This window comes from Austrofundulus limnaeus, unplaced genomic scaffold (assembly GCF_001266775.1).
Source record: "Austrofundulus limnaeus strain Quisiro unplaced genomic scaffold, Austrofundulus_limnaeus-1.0 Scaffold4, whole genome shotgun sequence".
In the NCBI taxonomy this organism is placed as follows: domain Eukaryota; kingdom Metazoa; phylum Chordata; class Actinopteri; order Cyprinodontiformes; family Rivulidae; genus Austrofundulus; species Austrofundulus limnaeus.
In genome coordinates, this window is record NW_013952406.1 from 3,527,388 (window position 1) to 3,546,869 (window position 19,482).

Genomic DNA, 19,482 nt, shown 5'->3' on the forward strand with positions numbered 1-19,482 from the left:
CCCCCGCTCTAAATATTATTTATTTGATCTCTAAAATGAATTGTCACACGCTCGCAGCAAAGAAGACTACAATAAATTTGTCATGAAAAAAAACTAATACACTGAGTTGTGAGTAACCGTTTGATTCCAGGCTGTTTATAAATGACAGTTGCTGTAATTGGATGCACACCTTTTCAGTGGATAGCATGCACTAGTTAAACAGCAAACAGCAAAACAACGAGCAGGTGAAAGCAGCTTGTTAATCTACACGGAGAGATGATATAAACTGTCAGCACAGAGCACCTTTTCAGTGTCTTGGGATGCTGCTCAGCCTTCCACTGGAACGTTGATGGATATTAAATCAGAGCGTTATGTCTTTACAACAAAATGGATGGTGAAAATACCTATTTTTTTTTTTCTTTTAGAGGTGGATGAGCCGTGCGCTTTGATGGGAATATTTAGTGAACCATTATAAAAGAAGAATGTAAATGTAGCTAGGGGCTTTAATAATTTAGTTTTTAATAGTTTTTTTTGTTTGTTTAAAAATGATTTTTATCAAGTAAAACTATATTTCGAGTTGTCATATTGATAATTAAAGAGTGTTTTGGTGATCAGGACCAAAGTGAAGTGAGGGCCTAGGATGTTCAAAATAGCTGCTGCCATGCATATTGATTCCTTCTGACTGAACACTCCATGTATTTGCATTTATCGATCACATCCCGAGTCTTCAACAGCTCCTTGAAACAAAGTGCTTGCCAGGGAGCAAGATCTGATGGGCCTTCTTCCCTCTTTTTGAAGAGGATTAAAATGATTATAATTCTTTGCACATTTTGCCGAAGCTTTGGCGTCATTAGAGTACGTTTTAATGAATCAATCACTGATATGGGAAAACGGGTTGGAGTTACGGTGGTGTTTGAAGATAAGGTTTGAGGAAAAGCTGCTCTTGTGTCTTAAACTGTTTCTGACGTTTCAGCGTGAAGCCATTTATCATGTCGTCGTCATTTGTGGGATGTTTTTATGTTAAAGTGAGAACCCGTGGCTCCCTCTGGTGTTGCTGTTTTTACCCGATCCAATTATGTATTATTCATAAAGGTCTTTGTTACTTAAACACATCAATAAAATTGACTGAATTACAGCCATTTTTATTGCTTTGCTGTGGCAGCCATCGTGAATGAAGTCAGCGTTGATAAGACTTTTTTTTTTATCACACCCATGTTTAGAATTTAGCAATTTACAGTGGCAATAAAGGGTAACAATAAAAATCAAAAAAGGTTTTAAAATATGCATTAACATTAGAGACGTAAACAGTGAAAAAATAATAGTTATCGATTCTGATCTAGACAGGTTAGAAAAACTCAATGGTTGCACTTGCAGATATAATTTGCGATTCTGTACAAACTGTAACGGAGAAAGAAAAAGCCTCGGGTTATATCTTTTATCTTCCGTTTGGATCGTGCGGTGTACTCTGATATGCAACTTTGCTTAGCATAACAGTTTATTGCTTGATCTACTTCCTTAACTAGAGGCAAAAAAAAAACTGCTGTGTACTTTTACCTCTCTGCCATAAGGAACCTGTAGTTCTAAAAATGAAACATGTCAGGGAGTATTTAAAATACTTTGCTGTGTGGATGTTCAGAGAGACAGTCTGACTGTAGAACAATAAAAACTGTCAGTGCTGGAGGCTTTAAACTGAATCACTTATATAGTATTATAAATACTTATTGATGGCAGTTTGACAAACGGAGCACCTGCTCTGGTCATGTCAGAGCTTTCCTCTGGTTACTGAAGTAGAACGCTCCTGGCATGTTGCTTTAATGTGCGTCGGGCTCTATCAGATTGTTTAGTTCAGGCATCGCTGCACCACTAAGACGACACCTGTCCTGCCATTTCTTTTCTCCATCCTCTGCATCCTCGTTTGTCCTCCATCAGCGCCTGAGATTACTTTAATGGTTTTAAGGGATGTCCACATAAACAAAGGTTGCATCTGTTTTAAGTTGGGGATTAGCTTTTTAATTAAAGAACAAATTCAACATGTATTTTTTTGTTGTTGTTGTTGTTTTATGTGACCCTATGGTCTGAAAGATGGATGCGTGCAGAAATTGGACTTTAATGAAACAATTTTTACCTCTTGACAATTGTCAGTTGACCAGAGAGAGCAGCAGGTTGCTGCTCAGCTCCAACATATTTTAACCTGTTTGGCTAGTAGGTAGATTTGTTCCCCTTTTCTTAACTTTAAAGGGGCAATATTATGTGTTTCTCAGGCATACATTTAAATACTATACCATAATAAAGTAACTATGTCACCTTTAGTTGTTATTAAAATGCTGTTTTTATGTTTAAATAGAAAATAAACTTATCTTCTCCTCACGTCCTCTTCTAAATGCCTTGAAATTGGCCTCTGTCTCTTTAAGAACCACCTTCTGCTTCTGTCTTGCCCATTTCGGTTGGGGGGGGCGCTGCTTTGATGCAGTTTACTTGGCATCTGAAAATACATTTCCTCAAATGTATTTTTAATCTGAAAAGAGCTTCATTGAGTGAGAAGTAGTGGAGCTCAGCAGACAGTTTAAGTTTCACTTTCACCCGAGAGCCTGCAGGAGTCATGAGCGGGGTATGTGGGGAAGGGAGAGTGGAATGGGGTGCGCTGTGCCATGAGGAAGTTAGGCTTAAAGACGTCCCAGGGGCATTTCTGGTCCCTAAAGGCGTTTCTGGTCCCCACCTGTTGTTTTGCTCCTCAGCATGGCTTCCTAAAAACACTGCAGGATTTCTCAAACATGCATGAGTCAAAGCAAGGCTTTGGGCATGCTTTTTATGAGAGTATAACATTATAACATGATATAAAACTCAAGAAAAGTTGAATTTACAGRAGGTAAAATAAGTATTAAACATGTCACCATTTTTCTCAGTAAATATATTACTAGAGGTGCTAATGACATGAAATTTTCACCAGATGTCGGTAACAACCCAAGTGATCCATACATACAAAGAAATCAAACCATAAATGTCCAGAAATGAAGTTACTTGTAATAATGTTGAATGACACAGGGAAAAAGTATTGAACACACTTACTGAAATTTATCTAATACTTTGTACAAAAGCCTTTGTTGGCAATGACAGCTTCAAGACGCCTCCTGTATGGAGAAACCAGTCGCATGCATTGCTCAGGTGTGATTTTGGCCCATTCTTCCACAAACAGTCTTCAAATCTTGAAGGTTTCCTGGGTCTCTTCTATGAACTCTGATCTTTAGTTCTTTCCATAGATTTTCTGTTGGATTCAAGTCAATTGATTGGCTGGGCCATTCCAGCAGCTTTATTTTCTTTCTCTGAAACCAGTTGAGAGTTTCCTTGGCTTTGTGTTTGGGCTCATTGTCTTGCTGAAATGTCCAGCCACGTTTCATCTTCATCATCCTGGTAGATGGAAGCAGATTTTTATTAAGAATGTCTCTGTACATTTTTCCARTCATCCTTCCTTCAATTATTTGAAGTTTGCCAGTACCATATGCTGAAAAACAGCCCCAKACCATGATGTTCCCACCTCCAAACTTCACTGTTGGTATGGTGTTTTTGGGCTCATGTGCAGTGTCATTTGACCTCCAAACATGATGTGTATTCTGGCATCCAAACTGTTCAATGTTGGTCTCATCTGACCAGACTATATTCTCCCAGTATTACACAGGCTTGTGTAAATGTTGTGCAGCAAACTTTAAAGGAGCTTCAACATGCTGTTTCTTCAGCAGTGGAGTCTTGCGTGGTGAGCGTGCATACAGGCCATGGTGGTTCAGTGCATTACTTATTGTTTTCTTTGAAACAATCGTACCTGCTAATTCCAGGTCTTTCTGAAGCTCTCCACAAGTGGTCCTTGGCTCTTGGACAACTCTTCTGATAATTCTTTTCACTCCTCTGTCAGAAATCTCGCGAGGAGCACCTGGTCGTGGTCGGTTTATGGTGAAATAATGTTCTTTCCACTTCTGAATTATGGCCCCAACAGTGCTCACTGGAACCTTCAGAAGTTTAGACATTCTTCTGTAACCGATGCCATCATTATGCTTTGCAACAATAAGGTTGTGAAGGTCTTAAGAGAGCTCTTTACTTTTACCCATCATCAGATGGCTCTTGTGTGATACCTGGCCATCATTTGGGACTGAACCAACTGATACTAATTTGCACTGACAATGGGCAGGCTTGCTTTCAAATTACTGAGAGAGTTCAGCTGGTGTCTTGGCTTTCCATGCCTTTTTACACCTCCCTTTCTTCATGTGTTCAATACWTTTTCCCTGTGCCATTCCACATTATTACAAATAACTTCATTTCTGGACATTTATGGTTTGATTTCTTTGTATGTTTGGATCACTTGGGTTGTTACCAACATCTGGTGAAAATTTCATGTCATTAGCACCTCTAGTAATATATTTACTGAGAAAAATGMTGACGTGTTCAATACTTATTTTACCCGCAACATATGACATTGCCCCTTTAAAATTAAAATGTTATTTTGTGTATTTGGTAGTTCTGCTCGTACAAAATATTGCTTTGCTAATCTGTATGAGTGTAGACAGAAAATGCAACTCATTAGCTCAGTCTCCAAAGCGGAATAATCAGAAAACAGACACCTTGTCGTCAGTGAGATGTTTCCATCTCATTTCATGTACAAACCCACTCTAATGTCCTCGTCCTTCTCGGTGGTGTCCTTTCTTGTTGTCACTCGATGTCTCATCTTGGGTTGTCATGTATCCTCCAGGCAACTCTCCAGTTCTGCGTCGTCAAACCCATCATGGCAGTCATCACCATCATCCTGCAGGCCTTTGGCAAATATCATGACGGAGATTTTAAGTGAGCAGCACCTTTTTTTATTTAAATTTTTTTTTTTTTTTTTTGCATTTTACTCCAGGGAAAAAGTCCTCATGCATGTCATTCCCAGGGGGCTGAGATGCTGTTTAGGTGCACATGAAAACAGTTTGGAAATGCTCAACCTTTCACAGGAGACGTGATGAAAATGTTTCCAAAAGTGATAAATTATGGGTTTGAACATTGCAGCTGTGTTGTTCCGTCTGTTTCCACAGAAATTTTACACCTTCTTCAACATTTTTGATGTTGTGACTGAAACAGAACGAACTAAATAGATTAGACTTATTCTCTTCGTCTGAATAGTTTATAATCATAGAAAAAAAAGTATTGTGTGATGAGTGGCTGTACTTTTAACATGTCAGATTTCAATTTATAGAAAGGTGGGGAATAAATGGCACTCTTAGTTTAATGAAACTGCATTTTACAACTTCAGAGGAACCCCCAAGAGTCTCAGCAGAGAAAGGAGAGTTAACATCTGCGATAAAATTGTCTTTAGCATATAATCAGAGTGATGAAATCTGCAGCTGTTAAACTCTACTTGAATTATTTTCTTGTTCCTCTCCAGCTCTGTCTGGCTGAAGATTGAGCTGGTGGCAACACTTGTTTTAAAATGGAACCGAGCTCAGTGAGGGTTTCATGCAGAGGTTGCCAGTCTTCTCATCACCCTCTTACTGCCACAATCTCAACTCATCTCTTCTTATTTCTCCATTTACTTCAGTAACCAAATGATGAAGAGCTGTTTTTCACACAAAGCTTTGCTGCGAGACCAAGATGACTTACGAATCTAACTTCTACACTTTCAGCCAACCGTGCACTTTACTGCACGGGAGTAATTAGCGTGGTCACAGCTGAGCCTTCAGAGCAACTTTCTGTGATGGAGGGGGAAAAAGGAGGCTGTTGATGAGATGTAAAAATGTGCCTGTTRTTTGTCAAGCTTATGAATTAGGATTTCTAAATACAAACATTAGGTGTGTTGTGATGTTTGCAAATTAATACTTAAGGTTTGTAAATGGAATAAATGTTTTTGTTTTTTGTCCTGTGCAGTGTGAATGGAGGATACCTTTACATCACAATCATCTACAACTTCTCCGTCAGCCTGGCCCTCTACGCTCTCTTCCTCTTCTACTTRGCCACCAGTGACCTGCTCCGGCCGTACGAACCGGTGCTCAAATTTCTCACAATTAAATCCGTCATCTTCTTGTCCTTCTGGCAAGGTGAGTTTGTTCCTCTTTATTTATTTATTTTTTGAATGGCCCAACACAGCATCATATAAATCAACAGATGATTATTATTTATAGGAATGGTCCTAGCCATCCTGGAAAGATGCGGCGTCATTCCCAATGCCCTTTTCATCAACGGACAAGAGGTCGGCGCCGGCACGGTAGCAGCAGGCTGGCAGAACTTCATCATCTGCATCGAAATGTTCTTTGCTGCCATCGCCCTCCGATACGCCTTCACCAGCACCGTCTATCAGGAGAAGAAAAGTGATGTGCCAGGTGAGATCCGTTTGTTCAGAAATGTGGAGAAATAACTTRGACTGATTGCTACATTGTGGCCTTTACTCTAAATGATGTTGACATGTTCTCGGGCTAATTGCCCTTCTCACTTGCACAATAATGACAGACTTGGAAGTGTTTAAAGTTACATAGTGGTGGCTGCCTGTTTCTGCTGGACCAGCATGCTGACCTTTAACTGAAGTCTTACCGTGCCCTTTAGGAAGTGTTGTAAAGCCACAGACTTCTCTAAAGCTTGACAGAGTTGTTGACAATAAGCAGTAATGTGGATGGAAACATAAAATCATTTGAAAGATTAAATGTTTTAGATGTTGTTGTAAACTATAGTCTTTTCTACAACATCCATCAAGACTGTAAAAAATAAGAAACCAAGTTTTCAGAGATGTTTCAAATTTTTGATTTTCTGTCCAACAAAAAGACAGATCACTGCGCAGCACCTTTTGCAGAACTCTTAAGAATCATAGATCATCTCATTATTAAGGGTCTATTCACACCAGGTCCACTTGGTCCACTTGTTTGGTCCAGACCAAATAGCGGACTTAATTTTTTTTTCCTTTAGTGCAGTTTTCATTCACATTGTGCTTCTTGCAAGTGGACTATAATTTATAAACAAAGCCACGCAGGTGACGTTCATTGCTCCTGTGGGACAGAAATGACAGGGGCAGAACAGAGCACAGACCTATAATAATATAATAAAAATGGTGCTATTAATACAAATGACTTTTAAAAATATCAAGAGCAGCTCATTCAGTGGTGGTTTTGCGGTGATATATTTATAATTTTGGGACAATGTTGTCWAATGCTTGCCGCAACCTAAAGGAGAAGAGATCTCTGCATTCTCTGACCCACAGCGACTAATTTATTTGTAGCACAGCATTAGCATTAGCAACACTGAAGAGCTAACGTTTCTTAGCTATGGTGGCTCATGAAGTCCAAGAAGGTGCATGTTTCCTGTAGTTGATTCTGTTCGAACCGCACCAGAGTTTGTTTGGAAGAGGACCGAGACCACCTCAAAAATGGGTCTCAGTCCGTTATTTGATCCGCACCAGGGTTCGCATGAGTGTTTCACACCTGCATAATAGGTCCGGACCAACAGGGGAAACAAACTCTGATCCGTTTGAAGCGGACCAGATGTGTCAGATGTGAATACACCCTTAAAAACGTCTTAATATGCATAATAATAAAGTCCTTTAATACTCACAGCACCCACCAATATGAAAACATTTCTGTCTTGTTGAATTGTCATTGAATTAGTCAAAGTGCTTGGGTGTGAGCGACCATATTGATTAAAATAGTGACATATGTTCCAGATTACCTCAGTTAAACCACTTAGAGTCCCATGCTACGAACGGAGACGTGAGCTGAAATGTTTCTGCAAATAGACGCAGACAGAAAAACAYAAATCTGTTCTGTGGTTGCACGAGTTCACATTTCAGCTTCATTTTGTTTTTAAGAAAGTCAATTTCCAGGAGCCACAGATAAGGAAGACCATCCAGGCTGTTATCACCAAATTGTGCAAAGGCTAGTGTTTGTCATGGTAGAGGGGTTCATCAACGCTCAAGGCAGGAGCGTCTTAAGGATTGGTTTGTTTGTTTAAATTGGAACAGTGGTTCAAGCTTGTATAGCTTTTTTTTTATTCTTTTTACCTTATCTAAGTTCTACAAACCAAATTCGCTATTTTTTTTCTCATTCAGCAGCATGACAGGTTTTCCTTTTGTAAAACTTCCTCTTATTTATATAATGAATTTAAAGAAAATCCTCAATATATTAACAAGTAGATCAAGAACAAGTGTTTCAGGGAAGGTTGTTGCTTCTYCAGACTTACAGAGCTGATTGTGTTGGAAAATAAAATCTGGATGGGCAATGGCCTTGACTTGATACAAACATTAATTCGTTTACATTATTTYTAAATTCTTGGCACATTCTGCACAGACAAGTTTAAGCTTTTTTTTGTACAGACACAGGTAATCGTTGAATTGTGTGCCGATACTAGTGATGTGGGGAGGGGRATTATGGTGGTCCGCTGTCGCTGCTGATTTTTTACATTTACTCTGCAGRAGTCTAAATTACAACTTTGTTAACTGTCAGTCAGTTAGCATCAGTAACGTCTTTTCTTATTAACKAAGGAGTTGAGGCTGGCTGGTGCTTTTACAGCCAAGCCTCATTGCAGACTTGAGTTGAACAAAATCACTATGAAAACAGCTGAAATGAGTTTCCTTTGGAGGACGTCTAGACCTCCAATTGCAAATGAAAACGYATGGACATCAAAGCAATGTCTTCCTTCAAGGTCTGTGGGTTGTGTTCAGCTTGATTTGTTGCCTAATGGCCTTTATTTACCAGGAAGTAGACAGAAGAGGGAGAGCGCGAGGGCCATAATGTGCAGCAGTGAACTGAACCAGGAACAGATCATGCTCAACCAGCTACACAARGACCTAAAGAATAAGCTCAAAAATAAGAGAGAAATTATAAACAAGCAGGTTTTTAAAATAATTGATAACAAAATAAATTAACAGCAGAATTGTTCAAATTTTCTCTACAAGCTGCCAGAGGCCGAGTCTCTCAAAGCAAACACACTAAGGTGACAGCAACGAGGGGCAAGCTCCACTTTAACGTCCTCTATCTAGTCAAAACCTTGATTAGAAACTGGTTTATAAAGTAGAACCCTTTTCCCTGAGGGGAGTTGGGTGGAGAGGAGGAGGAAGGAGATAAAGCAAATTACCATCTAAACTGTGCACCGCCGAGACGAAATGTGAAAGTGAGAAATGGTGCATACAAGATTGACAGTGGATAAAATGGAAGAAAATCTTGTATTTAAGGTAGTAATTATGGAAAAGCTTTGAAGGTGTTCTCCTACGGATTACTGTTTTAATCCTGAGAATAGTCACTATTACTGCCACTGCTAATTGTCAGTTGCATTGCCGCCGAGTGGGCTGGCATGACAATGAAAATAGGATGTGTCAAAGCAGAGAGGGATATTGTGTGTGACAGTTTTGGAAGTAATGGTCCATTGAGACAGATGAATGAGGGGAAGGCTGGATGGGCTGTCAGTCACAGACCAGAAACAAGCAGCTCCGGGGCCAGAAATGACCAGCGACSGCAGACCGAAACAGAAAGGTTCAGCTTTCAAAGTACACTCAGAAAAGCCCCAGAGGGAAAAGAGGTGAAGGAGAGGGAGAAACTAAAGCAAAGCACGGACAAAGGGAAAGAAAAGTTAACATGTAGACAAAATATAATAATAATAATAATAATAATTATTATTATTATTATTATTATTATTATTATTATTATTATTATTATTATTATTATTCAGAAAAGGTGTTACTTTAGAAAAAAATGAGCTTTAAATCAAACATTTTAATGGGGGGTATTATGCAAATTGTGTGTTTTAGCTTTATATCGTGTTAAAAAGTCATTCCCTCATCAAAAACATACCCAGAGTGTTGCTTTGACTCATTCATGCATGTTTGAGAAATCCCCTGAATCTCTTGTTGTCAAGTAGGGGTCTCTGCAGAACGTGTTGTCCTGTGGGCGGAGACAGCCCAAATCGTCATTGGCCGAGGTCTTAATGTGGGCGGAGGTGGCCCGAGACGTGATTGGTCGGATTGATGGTGGGGGTTTGAGGCCGGAGGCAGCGGGGAATAGAGGTGGGCGATACTGGGAATTTTGGTATTGATCCGATACCAAGTAAATACAGGGCCAGTACCGTTGATATCGATACCGATACCGATATTTTTCAAGCTTCATAATTTGAAAAGATCCAAAAGATCTAGGATAGAATTTCGCCAAACATTGTACGTGACAACAAAATACTTTATTATAACAATCAATATTTTTGCTTGCCAACAGTAAAGCAGTAACAAACCAGTTACCTTTAACATTAGGAAAATAAATCTTTTATACAAAAATAAAATAAAAAAATCTTCCCTCACCACTAGACATCTTTCCTAGTTATTTCTTTGTTTCTTTTATTAAACAAAATTGTTCAAGGAAAAACAAAAAATAAGGAATTTTCTTCCTTTCAATACAATTCTGTTTTATGTAAATAAACAGACTAAAAATTTCACTCAACACAACTTAAAACAAAACCTCCTGAGGTAGAGGGCTCTGTGAGAGCGCTGAGTGGGTGGGCCAGCCTACCTGCTTAGTTAGCTTTTAGCTGTTTGGCTAGCACTGCAGTACTACAGAAAGAGAGTAGACTTTGAAAAATCCACGTGTGCAGCAGTTATTGTGTGCGGGAAAGAACAAAGCTTGAGTATCGATCTTTTTATACGAGTATTGTTCAGTATCAATACCAGCACTGATATCGATATTATCGATATTTAGTATCGATCCGCCCACCTCTAGCAGGGAGTAGTTTGGTGGAGTCGGGCAGGAAGTAACATTTTTTTTTTTAAGATTAATTTTAGTCATAACTTGAGAAAGGAAAATGCTATCTGCACGAAATTTGAACATCATACATGTGAAAGGATGTGTAACAATATGGCTTGCTTAAAACATCCCTAACTAGCTTGTAAAAAGATATTGATTTTTAGCTATCTTTTAGCGTCTCTGCCCACAGGACAAAACCTACTGCAGAGACCCCTTACTCCTTGTTGTAGCCATGTGGAGCTGCCCTAAATGCTTTCTGGTACAAAGCACCACCCATTTGTGCAAAGCTCTGCCTATTTAAACAAAGCTCCTCCCTGTACCTCAGTCTGCAGCTGAGCTTCTGCCCTACAGAGCACCCCTCCCCCGAAGCATTTTTGTAAAGACGTGCTGAAGTGGGAGTGTCAGAAATGGTAGGAGATTATTAAAGAGACAGAGGCCAATGATCAGATTTATTGTGGATATATATATATATACACAACATTTTCATAACAACTGAAGGCAACATAGTTACTTAATTGTGGTCTAGAATGYAACTATGTGCCTGGAAAATACACAATACTCCCACCACCCTTAATTAATTAGTGAATGTAGGTAGGGACAAAAGTCTTTTCTAGAATAGATTTAGAAAATTTGTTAAAAGTATGCAAGTTTTCTAACCCAACTTCTAATAAGGATTCCCACTGCCTTGGAGGGTGATGTGGCAAGAAGGTCTGAGGGGACGTCAGGAAGGTTCCACCTCAGAAGCAAAGGAAGGAGCTCAGCTCAAGGTGCAAGTAAATCAACAATGTAGATGAACAGGGGGCACTTTAGATCTTTGGAGGTAATTAATAAAAGTTTAAACCTCAATTCTTTATTTAACAAGCAGCCCGTGTGGCGCATTTATATTTCCTTTTACCCCATTTTTAATTCAAAGTAAAAATGACAAATTTACTCTTGTGCTGCTAAAAGTCCTGTATGTGCCAGTCGGGTGGCTGCCTTAAAAGCACACATTGAAACAAATGGCTCACAGGGCAATTACCGTTCAAGTAAAGAGAAGGAAGATGAAACGATTAAAAGCTACAATATGTTACTGAGCACAGAGGAGGTGTCACGGCTTTGACATCAGAGCTCTTTGCAAGAAAAACTCTAAGGAAATTAGAGGGAAATGAGTTAAATCATCTTATTTTCTTTTACTCCATTCCTTTTACTTCACATCACACAGAAGTACTTCACTTTATTCAGTCAAGATGACATTAAGGAGGGTGGAGATGAATAGATTTGTTTCAATCTTCAGTTGTTTTGTAGCTACATGGAATAAGTCACTTCTGTTTTATTGTTTTTCATCCTCGTCTTTGCTGTTTGGAGAAATATCACGTTCTTTTCTGCTTTTTGTTTCAGTAAMTCTTTTAGTCCTGTGTTTGAATGGGTTTGGCTCACAGCTGGCTGCTTCTATAGTGCATTCCAGTAGCACCGGGAGGTGGAAATTTTCTTGCTCCCATTCGTAAATTTAAACTGGAACTCCAGTGGTAAATCCCATTAGTGCAGTGGGAATGGCTGCAACTAAACCCAATTTTGATTTCAAGATGGCGGCTGCTCACAGCTTTAGGAAGTTAACTCTGTAAKTTTAACTGTTAATTATTGTTCTTAATGTTTTTGTGCATGTTTAATCACMTGCACAAGTAGTGTGTTTTCTGTGTACGTATTAAAATCAATGTTGATTTGCGTGACGTATGTAGTAGAGCTCTCTTTTTGTCATTGTCTATATTGTAGCTGTGTTGGAATGCAGTTTCAAACGGTTTGTTGGGAAATGACATCACTARAACTTCCRTGTTCCGGAATACGATGTAAATGTAATGCAAGACCATCAGTAATTAACAGTCGCTAAGACAAGCAGAAGAAGTAAAAATAAGCGAAACAGGAGCTCAAAGCTAAAACACGCAAAATCGTAACTAAARGCTAACATTAGCAAAACAGTGGTTAAAAACAGAGCTACAAGCTAAAAGAAGTAAAACAATAGCCAAAAGAGAAATATAGCAAGTAGGCATGGAACAAAATGAAATTATGACGTATGATAACCTTGGGCAAAAATATCARGGTTTCGCGGTATGACGGTATTATGATTACGGCTCTAAAAGTTTTGAAATATGTATTTTAAAAAAAGAAAAAAGAAAATAACTTTTCTATTACGATATTCAACTTTAATCATATTTGGAAGCTGTTTTTAGATCTCAGAGGTGTTATGCTGAAATTTTATTTACCTGTGTGCATCTGTACTTATGATTTTTAGCGCCTAATGCAGTTAAGTTATCCCGACAAAGTTTGCATCTCATAGGATAACTGCTTTTCTATTGCTTTATTATTTAAGACAAATCAGTGTATACTGCACGACAAGTCTTTTTATTGAAGTAATGTATCATGTTGTAGGTTTTTATTTTGTTTTTTAAATTTCAAAAGGGTTTTGACGTAAAGATTATATAATTGTATGCACACAGAAACAAGAAATCACAACTATGAATGCATTATGAAATGCACGTTCAACTAACGAGCTGCTCGGCCAAAGGAGGCATTTAGTTTTATCACCTTTCGCTTAAAACTTATCAAATACACAATCCAACAACTCAAACAGTTTTGRAGACAAGCTGTGATSGGCGCGTTAAGCCAACACGGTGATATGTTTCACAATCTGATGCTAACGTTAGCTCGTTCATTTCAAGATAGCATAACTTTACCTGGAGCTYCGATCATGTTAGATGTMTTGCCTCCATGGTCCACATTGCTGTCYTTTTTACGYCATCCTAAGTATTTTCATATAGCTGGTTTTATTATTTTAGACAGGGAAAAAGTTTGGGGAACTCTGTTATTCAGCCACCATCGCAAAACCCCCGCAGCGCTGAGCTGAGCAGAGTGCTGCCGACAGGCAGTCTGCTGCGGGAGTGCGCGGGGGAAAGTCTGCAGCGGCACAGACCAGAGGAAAAATAAACAAAAAATGCATATACCGTWGGCACGGTATGACAGAAAATTTTAYTGGTTTTGAAACWGTGACTTTTTCATATCATGGTARACCTCGAAACCGYWATTCGGCCCACGKCTAATAGCAAGACAGTAGCTAAAAGGTWAATGTAGCAAAACCACGACGAATGGCTAAAAGGATCAAAACAGCTATTTAAAGTGCTTTTTTTTCTCCTGCAGAAATTGTCCCCCCAATGCAGAGCATCTCCAGTGGTTTGAAGGAAACCATAAACCCAGGAGACATGGTGCAGGATGCTATCCACAACTTCTCCCCAGCCTATCAGCAGTACACTCAGCAATCCACTCAGGAGGTCACCCAGCCCAGCTCCAACGGAAAAGTGGCCACCGGCAACAAGAGCTCTCGCAAGGCTGACAAGATCATGCTGATCACATCTGATGATGAGTTCTAGGCATTTTTCCAGCAGGATCCAGGTGTTGGTGCCCCTTCCACCTTTATCTTCGACCTCGTAGGGAAACAGCTTGCATATCTCACAAAGCTGGATTAAATCCAGGTGTTTAATATTCATCGTCCCAGTATTTAAAATGGACTGCCTGCTTCCGCCCCYTTTCAGTGATATTTTAAGCCGAAGATGCGGATGAAGTTTGACGGGGTTTCTTTTTTTGTTGTTTAATTTGTTGCTGAATTGTCAGAGGGAAGATCTGTCTCCATCTTTCTGTGATAATCTAGAAAATGACATGTCATCTTCACTTCGTCACTGAAGTCTGGGGTCGCGCGTTCACTTTTTTTAAAAAAATAAGCTGCCAGGTTTTCAGCTGCGTCCCCGGTGCCGATGTTTTGTTTTGTCAGGGCGCCACCGCGYCTCTCTGGCTGTCTGAAGTGCGTTTTCTCTGAGTCACGTCAGTTTCAAAGAGGAGATGATTAATGTGCGGCTCCAGGTGGGAGGCAGGGAAGCCAGCGACGGCGGAGAATGGCACTTCATGGACCGTTTCTCGCATCTGCTCGTTTGAAGTATTTGCTGAGCATTCCTCTGCATGGTTTCCTGACAAATGAAAGGATTTGTTCAAAGACGCATTAGTTTTGAAGCAGGCAATTCAAACTGCAGACTGCACTTCACAATCCTTTGCATCCACCTGAACTGGGACAATTTAGATAAAACCTGTCTCCTACAGAGTGGGAGTTCGGATATTCTCATTAATTTTCCCACCATGCAAAAAAAAAGTTCATTTAGTCCAACTAAATGTTTATTTAACAAATTCTAACAATTGTATTTCTTTTAAAATATCCATTATGGTGTGTATTTTTGTAGTTTTAGGTGATAACTTTGTTTCACCACTACAGGGATTGTAAAAATGATTAGTGTTGTGTGTAATAATTTGCAGTTGTTTAAAATGTTTTTATTGTGAATGTATTTATTGTGTGAAGTCCAAAATATTCAGAAAATAGAAACTCCAGCATTACTTTTTTTTTTTTTTTGCTTTTAAAAACAAAAGCAATCAGGGGCCAGTTTTGTCTAATAAATCCAACCTCTTCTTTTATACACCCTTCTGTGCCAAAACTAGTTGTCTTTCTGGGAAAGCAGGCAGTTGGGTACAAAAATGTCACAGTAGTTTATTTTTCTTTTAATTTTGTTTGGCTTGTATGCAAAATAAAAATTGTAATACAGTATGTAAGTATCAAACTGTGACTTTTTCCAAAAACAGACGTTACAGCTACTCAGAGCAGAAAAATACAGATTTTATTTGTACATGAAGGTAGTTCATTGAGGAAAAACATGTAAATAAAAGAATGTAAAATAAAAATAATTTAGGTGTTTTTTTAATCTTACACAAATCCATAAAACAATAAATATAAACTGTATATGAGCAGAGTAATGACGTGTTTAAAAAGCACATACTCYGTTTGTTTTACTGTCCTTTTAGGCCTCAAGTTACAATAAAACTGGGAAAATAAATTCTCTCTTTTACACATAGACTCCATGCAGCAATCAATCTTTAATTTAACTCTCCATCCCTCATACAATAACAGCTGAAGTGGAGCACAGTAGCTTGTAGGACTGTGTAAGCTTATGTATTCAAAAACATTTTCAGTAAAAAAAAAAAAATCTAGATAGAAATAAATTTTCACATATTTACATTTTTAGACTAATTGAATCAACCTAATCTTATACAAGTCCATCACATGTACTGGTTATTTAAAAACGATAAAAGGACTGTAGGAAGAAAAGGAAGTGTCTGGACCAGATTCAGTAAACCTTCAATAAACTTGTCTACATCTTTGTATAAAACGTCTTCAAATTATTTTATTTGTAGCTGATTTGCCTAAAAGGAAAGTATAAATAGGCCTCTGCTTGGTCACACTAAATAAGTCTTTTTTTCACCCAGAGAAAAAGGTTTGTCATGTATTTGGCACAATACAGAAATATTTAATCTTACATTTTATTAAACAATTATTTAGGTGTGCTTATAGAAATCAATCACCTCAGTCTTGAATCTAATGTGCTTAATTTATTTTATTATTTTTAACCAGAAGAGGTCACTGTAGTGCTGTTGCAGAAACTGCTTTTAGCCACATTACCCATTCCCTGAAGGTTTAAAGGTTAAATTATGTAAACAAGACGTTCTGGTCTGACTTCAACTCGAATGAGTGAAATCATTTTCAGGTAACAGTTAAAGTATTACAGTCATCTTTGCTTGAACCTTGAAATGTTTCAGGTAAACTTTAGGGTWTGCAGTGACTCGTTAGAATAAAGAGACTGAACATTTGGTCAACGTTGGACTTCACTGATCCCATTCTAGTCTGTTTTCTTATATTATTATGTTTACAATGATAGAGATAATTGTCTGCAGCCTGCATGTAACCCCAGTCACCGTTTGTCTACTTTATCTAAAGATTTATTGTATATAAATACAAAAAAAAAGGTTATGACATAAGTTGTCTAATTGAAACTGTGAATCCAACATTTGTCACTTGTAACATTTAGACTTCAAAGACTGATTATATAATCACACCAGATAGTACAAGATATAAAAATATGCAACATTTATATGCTGTATATGCAGACTGTATAAAACGAATATTTGAAAAGGAACGAGGGACGCATCGACAGAAATCAGGTGAAAATACAAAATGAGAGTAAGAACACAGCAATGCACCTGCTTTCAAACATCACAGCAGGTTGTACAGCAGCAAAGTTCCCCAAACTGACATTTTTGTAAGTTTTTTTTTTTTTTTTTTTTTTTTTTTTTTTTTTTTTTTTTTTTTTTTTTGCAGCTGTGGAACGAGAAGAACAGTCATGTTCTCTTTAGCCAAGAGAAAACCCTGACATGAACAATCTTTAGGAATGGATCCTCTGTAAGAAGAGCTTCAAGTTCATTTCAAATTTAAATACTAAAAAAWAAAAAAGTTTAACAAGAGCAAAACATTTACTGCATTTAGTTCTCATGACATCGCTTTTTTAAATTTTCATTTTAAAGAAATTGATGTCAGGAGTTTTCTTGTAGAAGAGTGAGTCAAAAGCAAGGCAGTTTGTGAAACACCAGCGGCGGCGGCGGCACATCTCGTGACCCGGCAGGAGGAATGATTTCTTTAAAGGACGGAGTTTATCAACAGAATCTGTAATATACAGGAAGTGGATGGACTATTTGTTTAAAAGACTGCTCTTATTATTACAATATCCAATATGGATTACCCACCAAACGTTAGGTGCTGCAGCATTAAACGGTTCATAACGTCCTCAGTTGCATTGCAAAGTRGCACCACATTTTAATCCCAATGCTAATAGAACTCCCAACAGCTTCAAACATACAAGAACAGCTTCCATCACCTTTGCCAATTTCTACAAATAAGTTGCTGAGGGAATTATTTTCCTTTATACTGTATCCTTACAGTTTTAAGTGCTATAAATCCTCTATAAAGTCAAACTAATCTTGTTCAATCTGTTCCTTAATCCCATTTTACTCATCCCAAGTTGAGTTTTAAAAACACATAAAACCAGTTTCATCTTTAGATAAAACAAAGAAACTCGGGACTTTGAGTCGACACGCCAACAGAATCACATTTAACACCTCCCCAAACAGCTTTTCTTTGTCACGTTTCTGCCACACTGAACAGTTTCACAGAGTTTCCGCTAAAACTGTCCTCGTGATGCGTCGGCAAAATGAATCTAAAAYTACACCCGATGCAGACGACCTGTAGCTGAGGAGACTCGTCCTGATCTTTGTGTCAGCTGAAAACAAGGCAATTTTACCTTAAGTGCAAGTCAGCACAGTCCGGGAAAGGTCTGCATCCAATTTTCTTTTCTAACGGTGGAATTCAAAACAAACTACGAGGTTATCGCTACAAAACCTAAATTAACCCACCTTCAAAGTCASATGAACTGTGGCCACGAAGAAGCAGCCTGACATTAAATCTAGCAGCCGTAACGCCTCAGTGTGCTAAACTGTGAGTCAGGTTTGAGTCACTTAAAGCAATAGCTTCAAATCTGCACTATTTTGTGTGAATTTAAAAAAATCTGATTTTATTACAACTCAACAGCTGACGGTCGTTACCATCGCTCAGATTTGATGTCCTACAGCAACAGAGCAGTCGCATCTTAAATGACATCACAGTGGAGTTGAAGCAAATTTCTGCCYTCGGTCATGGGTGAGAGAGGCCCGGACCCTGCCAGTGCTGGGGGGTCATCYGGGTAGGGGTGTGTGTGAACAGTGTGCAGACAGTGTAGATTGTGTTAGAGACAGAAGGGCCGTGAACGCAGCATAACATCACATAGAGCGTCCCACCTCATCCRTCAGTCTAACGAACTACTGAGCGTCCTCTCAGTACAGGGTGAGTGGGTCAGAACCAAGGAGGACCAGGCGAGAGACAGAGGAGCCCAGTCCTGTCAGGCACTAGGAGGGAGCGYAGAACGAGGTGGGGCTGGCGTTGTTGTGGTTAGCGGACTTGACGATGGTGATGACGCTGGTGGTGGCGGCCACCTTCCCCGGTGACATGGGCCCCCGGGTCACAGTTCTGGCGAAGCACTGCAGGGCTTCGTACTTGGCCCGCAGGGCGTCCAGCTCCAGCCTCATGCTGGCGTTCTCCCGGGCCAGCTTCTCCACCTCCTGCTGCAGCTCCATCTTCTGCCTTTCCAGCTCCTCCTTCTGGGTGACGCGTTTGATGCGGCAGCTGGCGGCGTAGCCTCGGTTTTTGAGGGTGCGCCGRCGCTGCTTCAGCCGGACGACATCTTCCTTGGTCAGGCCGCGCAGGTGCTGGTTGAGCTCGCGGACGGACATGGCCACCAACTCGTCGTCACTGAGCGCCGGGGCATTCTCGCCCGTCTCCTTCTTGACCTGCAGGATGTGAGAAAATTAATGAAGGGCTTCACATGGAAACGGCAAGCTGTGAAACATCCCAGAGCCCTCCCCGCGCTTACCTTTAAAGCTTTGTTTGGCTTAAAAGGAGTCGTCATTCCCTGCATGCAGAAAACTGACCAGAATCTCACAGAAGAAGCACTGAGAATAAAGCAGAACAAATGAAACATTTTATTAATAGATGAGAAAATATTTGTCATTTTGTGGGAGAATTTTTATGGAGGACCAAAACTGACATAATTAGAAACAAAACCTGAAATATATAAATGGACCAATAATAAGAATAAATACTCTTAAAGTGCACCAATAAAATTTAAAAAGGAGAATTTTACCTCATGTTTTATAATTTAACTGACTTCCATATTTATTTTTCCAGCTTAGTTCCAACAAATTACATATTTTAGAATGTACACATTTCACTGTTTTTAAAAGTATATATACACTCACCGGCCACTTTATTAGGTACACCTGTCCAACTGCT

At 39.1% G+C, this 19,482-nt stretch overlaps 2 protein-coding genes across 3 annotated transcripts in view; one reads left to right on the forward strand and one right to left on the reverse strand.

The window, feature by feature from the left end:
- Window positions 1-15,318, forward strand: part of tmem184a (transmembrane protein 184a) — a gene marked incomplete at its 5' end in the record, with an annotated part of 23,051 nt that extends 7,733 nt beyond the window's left edge. Inside the window, 4 exon segments of the mRNA XM_014023623.1 lie at window positions 4,715-4,806; window positions 5,866-6,035; window positions 6,120-6,317; window positions 13,872-15,318. Of these exon segments, the coding sequence (XP_013879077.1) occupies window positions 4,715-4,806; window positions 5,866-6,035; window positions 6,120-6,317; window positions 13,872-14,101 (690 nt within the window). The 3' untranslated portion in view covers window positions 14,102-15,318.
- A 48-nt stretch (window positions 15,319-15,366) lies between these two features.
- mafk (v-maf avian musculoaponeurotic fibrosarcoma oncogene homolog K) overlaps window positions 15,367-19,482 on the reverse strand; it is a 12,810-nt gene continuing 8,694 nt past the window's right edge. For both annotated transcript variants that reach the window (XM_014023636.1, XM_014023632.1), the window contains exons 2-3: window positions 19,064-19,142; window positions 15,367-18,980 (exon numbers count right to left, since the gene is read on the reverse strand). In XM_014023636.1, coding sequence (XP_013879090.1) covers window positions 18,540-18,980; window positions 19,064-19,108 — 486 coding nt within the window. In that variant the 5' untranslated portion in view covers window positions 19,109-19,142 and the 3' untranslated portion in view covers window positions 15,367-18,539. The remainder of the gene's footprint in view (window positions 18,981-19,063; window positions 19,143-19,482) is intronic.